The sequence below is a fragment of the Alligator sinensis genome, unplaced genomic scaffold (assembly GCF_000455745.1).
Source record: "Alligator sinensis unplaced genomic scaffold, ASM45574v1 scaffold243_1, whole genome shotgun sequence".
NCBI lineage: Eukaryota > Metazoa > Chordata > Crocodylia > Alligatoridae > Alligator > Alligator sinensis.
The window spans coordinates 2,495,600-2,503,176 of record NW_005841841.1 but is presented as its reverse complement, the minus strand read 5'-3'; the positions used below and the strand labels follow the sequence as shown (position 1 = coordinate 2,503,176).

The 7,577-nt window shown below is 42.0% G+C and overlaps 1 protein-coding gene across 1 annotated transcript in view; it reads right to left on the bottom strand.

Annotated features, from left to right (window-relative positions):
* Positions 1-5,168: 5,168 nt before the first annotated feature.
* MED14 (mediator complex subunit 14) overlaps positions 5,169-7,577 on the bottom strand; it is a gene marked incomplete at its 5' end in the record, with an annotated part of 59,731 nt that continues 57,322 nt past the window's right edge. The window contains 2 exons of the mRNA XM_025205283.1: positions 5,169-5,766; positions 7,388-7,577. Coding sequence (XP_025061068.1) covers positions 5,693-5,766; positions 7,388-7,577 — 264 coding nt within the window. The remainder of the gene's footprint in view (positions 5,767-7,387) is intronic.

Genomic DNA, 7,577 nt, shown 5'->3' with positions numbered 1-7,577 from the left:
CGCCAGCCCCATGGCTCGGCTCGGCTCGACTCGACATGGGCGGCTCCGCCGGGCTGGGGGCGGGGGCCCCCGGCTGCCCGCCCTCCAGGACCGCCCTGGAGTCTCCAGGGACCGGCTACCAACCTCCAGCAGACTGCTGGGAGTCACCCGGGAGAGGAGTGAGGAGACATTCATTCACATACATAGTAAACGGTGAATGCAATAGTCCGGTGGGTTTTTAAAACGTCACAGTCCCGTGCATTTGCCTTCCTGCTGTGAAGCCTACAGGCTGTAATGCGTAACTGGGATGATCTGATTTGGCTGGGATGATTTACAGATTCATAGATTGGACGGGTCCTCACAAGATCATTGGGTCCAGCCCCGTGCACCAGGTGAGATCAGGTGACCCCAGCCAGGTGACCAGTCTCCTCTTGAAGACTTCCAGGGTAGCTGGAAGTGGTCCCACTGAGAGCAGGGGGTTGGACTAGATGATCTGAGGTCCCCTTCAACCCTCATTTTCTATGGTTTGATATACACAAGCCCAAAGGCACGCTGGCGCTCTGGAAACCTCCCAGAATAGATTCAGAGTTGGCAACCCTATCCGAAAACTATCAACTGAGCAGGCAGAACTCAACCGCTCTAAACATCATGTGTGGCCCTACAACCTGCCAGCATCCTCTGTCCCAGACTCACCCAGGGCTTCAGACATTCCCAAATCCATTGGCAGGCATCCTACACGGGGTCATTTGAGTCCAGTTTTCCTCCTGCCCAGGGCAGGGGGTCGGACTTGAAGATCTACAAGGTCCCTTCCGACCCTACTTCTGTGATTCTATGATACATACAGGCCTAAACCCAGAGGTTTTGGGATTAGGATGCCCTCTACACTATCTGAGCTAAAAGGCCAGAAGCCACCTTCCAGGTCCTGAAAGGGGAGAAGTGACTTGTGGCAGGTAATGGATTTATTCCCTGGCATAGCCCTTGATGCTGGCATCCCCTAAAGACAGATGCCCGACTTGGTTTGCTTTGGAGAGCAGTGCCTGGCACTAACCCCACCCCTTAAAGGCACTCTCCAACGGAAAAAGCCCTTGGAGGGAACTATGCTGCCATAAAGGTGCATTTATAGCAGCACAAAATGAAAAGGAACAGACCTCCCTACCCTTGGTCATGCCACAAATGCCCAAATTCATAGCGGCAATGAGGTACGAACAAATAGGGGTGCTTTATTGTGTCCTACAGCCTGAAGCAGACTGGGGCAGGGCCTCCTCAGGCTTGAGGTGCCTGGTCCTGCAGGCCCTGGGAACCCCTCAGCAGGACTGGTCCCCTCAAGCTCTGCAAGTCCCTCTCTCTCTTTCTCTGCTTCCCCAGATATGTCCCAGGGATGTGTCTGGCTAATGACAAATGTAGAGGCTCCAGGGTGCATGTCTGCAAGTCAGGGTTTCCTGCTTGCAGACAGCCCCATGCAGAGTATGGGGAAATCCCTCTGCAAGGTGTGTACTCTGCTCTATGCTGCTGCTAGGAGTGTGTCCTGGGTCACAGGCAGGATTCCTCCCCGCTTGTAGATGTGCCCCAAGTCAGGCATAGGCACCAGGGGCACCTATAGGTGTCCCTGGAGCACCATCAGTTGTATCATGTCATGCTGATCAGGCTCCACTGAAGAAAGGTTTCTAGCCTGTGAGGTACCCAGAGTAACACTTTGCCTCAGAACAATCTCACTTATTTCAACTTCATTGCCGTTTAAGCCTCATGTATTGATGCAGGTCCTATCCCAGCCTAATCAGGGTCTCAAACCGGGTGTCTGTTTTTAGCCCTACTGCAAGCTCAGCTCCCACTTTCTCTCTGAAGTACCAAGTTAACACTTTTCCCCCCTGGAACAATCAGAGCCAAGTCCAGTTAGTTGCCATTCAAGCTTCCCATAAACTACTGGCCCAGGGCTGATTTGATGAGAGTCAAAACCTAGGGCAATCGGACAGCCCTGGGGTTTTTCTTTTAGACTCACCACCAGGAACAAATAAAGTATAGAACAGCTCAATGCATACTTGAAATAAAAGATTTTCTTGAATGACAAAATATCATTTTAAGAAGTTGCATTGGTCTTGAATATTTGTTATCAGACCACATCTGTACAGTCAGCAAATATCTCCTCAGAATGATTCAGAACCTTCCTTGTGAGCTGTTACAGTTCTGCAAACCCACTGCAGGCAAAGCACAGGAAGCGCAGATAGGTAAATAAAGTCATTTTTTTTAAATTACTGGTCAGTGCCTAAGCAAGGAATCCAGCTTGACTTCTGCTTTCAGACTGAGTAGTTTACAGTAATTTGCAACTAACAGTTTTTTATAAAAAACTTAGCAAGTTATCTAGAAGGTCACTGATTACATGCATGCAACCTGCTGGTGCAATTCTAACCACTTTTCAAACTGAACTGTATATTAATGAAAGTCAGAGTAAATGAAAGGCAAAAATAGCCCAGAGTTAGATTTGGAACATTGGCACTCCAGATTCAGAAAACACCAAGACCACTTCTTCCCTTATTTAAATGAATGGCCTTCATTTCCATCTTCATACTGGTCCCAGGTGGCAGCTTTGAAAGCAACTCAAGCTGCATGCCAACACCAGTCTCAGTTGCTCAAATGGACAGCCAAAAAGCTTTCTTCATTAATAATACTCTAGGGGAAAAAAATCAGCATTACAAGTAGGCACAAGCAAAGTCTTCTTAATCTTTAATATTTGGCCAACAAAAAGCCCAACACATGGAAAACAGGAGATTAAAACCTGCACCTAGATGTACAGGTATCATGCTGCTGCTGGAAAGTAGTAAATACTTCAGTTCTCTCCCCACTTCCCCCAAGCATTTCCATTATGGAATAAAATTATTCTTTGGAGCGAGCGCTAAAATGTGATCCATCTCCCTCTCTCTAAAAGAAAAACTCTCACCCAGAGCTTTAAAACAACATCCTCAAACCTTTCAAATATTAGCATTTAATTCACAGCCATTCCAGGTTCAAATGCTGTTTTTTAACGTCCCCAAGGAAGTGACACAGTAAGATATGAAACTCTTATGCCAGGTGCCTTGCCCATTTTAGGGCTTCTACCTCACAATCCACTTGTTCTTTGAATGCTTTAAGGCTAACTGCTACTGTGCTCCCTTCACCCCACTTGGATGCTGGTCAAGTATAGGAATGCTCAGGCCATGAACAGTAAAATCTTGTCTAATACCAGGTTTTTCATCATAATTTCTGCTCTAGTACAGGTCAGAATATCTCCTCCCATCCTATCTACTTTCTCGAAGTGAAGGAAAGATCTGTAAACCTCTCTAGAAGAACAGTAGCATTTAAAAAGGTGTGGGTGGATAGTTAGGGTTTTATTTAGGTTAAAAAGTTTCAAGTGTGAACAGTTTAGTAATTTTTTAGTTAGATATTCAGAAGTTAATGTGAGCCCTATACTCTTACTCTCCACAAATACAGCTTAATCAGGGGCAGGCAATTATTTCAGGTGGAGAGCCGCTTACTGAGTTTTGGCAAGCCATTGAGGGCCGCATAGCAGGCAGCCAGGGGCAGATAAATAGTAATTCTCTAAATTTTTTTAGGGGCCCCGCAGGCTGGATAGAATGGCCTGGCAGGCCGCATCTGGCCCACGGGCCACATTTTGCCCACCCCTGGCTTAATGGCAAGAATTCAAAGCAAAGAGCAACAGAGAAAGAATATTCCTGATAAAAAGATCTGCAGGGGAGCCTGCTGTTGCACCAACATGGAAAGTTTAGGGAGATAATAGCCACCCAAAGTCCATGAAACAGAACAATGCAAGACCATGGAGAAGAAAAAATTAACCTGAAATTAAATCTGATGCTAAATGTTTAGTTCAGTACAGCTATTTGTAAATGGAGATGAGACAAGGACTCTGTTATACTCTGTAGAAGGAAAACAGCAGAAGCCTACACTTGCTGGTGTCCAGAGAACTGAAAATCTGAACCAGATGAAGTACTTGAAAAATACAGTTTAGGAAAAAATGTTGCCTCAGAAAGGGGAAGGGAGGGACTCTATACATTTTATCCATGTGTAAAGTGGACATTTCTGTTACAGGAAAACCCTTTATTAATGTTAACAGACTTATCTAGGCCTTTTTCTAGTTTCCATTTTGCCAATCTAGTGTTTAGTTTAAACAGTTAAATGCAAAGGTAGTTTTAAAAATTCCTTTCTTGATCTTCAGTTATTGTGTATATACAATTTGAATTTCTTCTACTTCCCTCCACTGTTTGGCCCAGAATCAAACACCAGAGCCAAAATTTTAAACAATTTCAAAGGAGAGAGGTAGTTACTGTATTAAAGTCAGGCAAAAGACAGGGCAGGGTGGTACCTTTACCTGTGAAAGCTTATGCCTCTCTGGACCAGTTAGTCTCCAAGTATTTCAAAACTAACTGTTCAGGGTCACTCAGTGAAAAAAAACCAAAAGGCAGCAGCACCAAGAAAATATGCTTAGTCCTAATGCAGCACATGACCCTTACAGTGAATCTGGTTTCTTTTCAATATGGAAAGATATATACATCCTTTAAAAAAAAAAATGTGTAGCTATAAAAGGTAGATATGCTGGGCAAGTAGTTTCCCTAGGATTTAAAAAATAAAATCATGTTCAGAGTGAAATAGTCATTACTGGGTGCATCTACACAAGACACTACGGCGCAGTAGCAATGAGATACTGCACCATAGCTCATTGCTACCGTGCAGTAGCAGTGCTGAGCACTAACTATGACGTGATGCTGCTGCGCCATAGCAATGAGCTACGGAACAGTAGCTTGTTGCTACTGCACAGCAGCGTCAGGAAAAAGCCATGTGGCAATGGTACTGCACAGTAATGCTGGTTACTGCGCTGGTCATTTATTATTTGCATAAGCAAGTGCTTATGCAAGTACTAAATGGACTGTGCAGTAAAAACTGCAGTCCTCCACATGTGTAGATGCAGCCACTGTGAACCAAATTGTCTTAAAGGGATCAATACACAAATAACCCCTTAAGAACCAAAACAGGTGATCCAAAATCTGGAGAAGCCAACACTCTGATGGGTTGTTTTTTTTTAAATGCCATACTAAATTTGATGCATAAACATTTTTACTCTGGTATTTTACAACAAATTTTCTAAAGTCTGTTTACAATAGAGAGGCAGTAAAGTTCCTGAAAATAATACAATATCAGCTGAAGAATTTTTAATCCAGTTTATTAAATATTGCTTTTTTTGGGGACATGTTTACAACAAGCCCAAATAATTTGTTTAAGGATTCAAAGCAGTCATATTAAAATACAGCTTCAATATAAAGTTTGTCACAGTTTTACAGTATTCAAAATGACAGACCTGCCTTAAAAAAAGACTATTACACCAAAACATAACAAAAAAACAAACAAACAAGTTTGGCATTTTCATAATCTTTATAGTATAAAACAGAATATTAAATCTATTACCAGCAAGCTGATACTTCAATCTATTACCTAGTCTGAAATGTCTCCCATTAAAACACACTATACAACAGCACTATACAAAAATTATGTTAATGACCATTTGATGAAAGTGCATCCCTGAAAATTTGCCAGTTTATTCTATTTAGCTCTTTTAAAAAAAGTGTAACCTGTTAAAACATCCTTTTTTTTAATAGAAGGCTTATTTCAGAGATTGATTTTTTGGGGGGGCTGTTTTGTCTCTTGCTTTTCAGCCTTCTTTTAAAAGTGTCTATGGACGCCCACCAGGGGGCAGGGTAAGATTGAGCATCAAATCACGAACAGCTGCAAAGATTGTGCATTCACCTAGAGAAAAGGGAAAAGAAATGTTAGAATAATTCAAATTCGAATTCAGCAATCACAGGGTTAATTCAGTTTGTAAGAAGTCAGGAAAAGGTTGACTGCTTTAACAGTTTAAAACCATTCTCTCTTATGGCTTTAGCATGGAAAGATAAGTACTTTCTTTAAAGCCTTACTTTGAACTTGCAGGTCCCATCGACCTCAAGGTCTTAGCATTCTAAAACCAACATTTGCACAAGTTTTGTGCCTCCAGCAGGAGTTTCCAAAGCTATCCACTCCAAAAGGAGGCAAGATACAGAAAGGTAACAGCTAAAGTAACTGCAGCCTGCATGTCTCAGCAAGATGTCCATTGCCAGCAATGTATTAGCAAGCTGCTGCTGAAAACAAATCTTAAGCTATGCTTTAATACCTTTTGAACCTGCTGAGTTTGAGAGGCATGGTATCTGGAGTCAGCAAGTAGAGCACAGAGAATTTAAGAATTCCATTGTGCTATACTGCCCCATTGTTCGGTTCCATAAAACTTTAATATAAAATGTTTCCAATTCCAAGTCAGGACAAGAGTCAAAAACCTCAAAGTTTTCATAAACTAAAACCAAAAGGAGGTAAAGAAGGAGACAATACTTCTTACAGGATACAAAAAAAGCATTAATAGTACCAGAAGTACAATGGCTGGCATGGTAAAAGGGAACTGTAAGGTCATAGACTGCCTTATTCTCCATCCTGCCAAGCCCCTTTCTAGGAACTGGGCTCTCAGGTAAGAGAAGACATGGACAGAATCCAAAAGACTGGTCCACAAAAAGTGCTGTAGCCTTACCCATATGTGCATTCCAATTAATTAATTTAAAAAAAAACAACAACAAATGAACTCAACGCTGTTTGTCCCCCTTCTCTCTAATCTCTCCATGGCTGCTAAATGTATCAGTAAACTGAAAGTGAAATATTAATGTAAAACTTGTATCAGTATCTACAGAAATTGTGTGTGGCCCTGCCAATTTAAATCACTCCAACCAAAACAGAAAATATTGTATGAGGTCAGAATAAATAAGTAAAGAGCAGCACAATTCACCCTGCATGTTCTTTCCTTTTAACCCAGTCACTGGTATGCTTTAGAAACAGTTACTATCCTTTCAAGTGTCTGTGTCAGAACTGAAATTGGTTTAGCATCTATAAACCATTTAACTCCAAACACTTTACAGCCCATTTGAAAAAAAAGTTGAATTTTTCATGACATGCAAGAGGACACTGATAGAACATATAAGCAAGAGACAAACCATAACAGTAGAAAATCTGTGGTGAGCCTTTAAAAATCTGATATTCTAAACACAGTTTTTCTATTGTTATTTACACCATATGGCTGCAATAGTACATGCATTTTACATTCTTGGTAAACAATGTAATACAGCTTGTGTTTAGAAGGTTATAGCAATGGACAACTAGCTTGTGTTCCTAGTAATGATCACTTACGTGCATTAACCCTCTTGAGACTGCTCAAGAAATAAGTTGTGGGGCGGGGGGGAAGGGGGGGGAAATCAAGAAATATTCAGATTTTAAAAGAGATTCAGCAGATCTGGCTATTTGTCATGTATAGCTGGGTGGAGAGAATTTATTTACTGGATATGTACAGTACCTGGTCGTGGTGAATTCAATTCAGCAAACCTCTTCAGAATATTGCTAACCATCATGGGAGCAGCGACAGAAGAGTTCTGTTGCCTGGGAATGTCTGCCTGTTGTGTTGTACCTGAAGCCATATCATAAATAATTGGGACAATAATACTAACAGCTTCCTGTGGGACTGTTGTTTTCTGTGTTAACTGAAG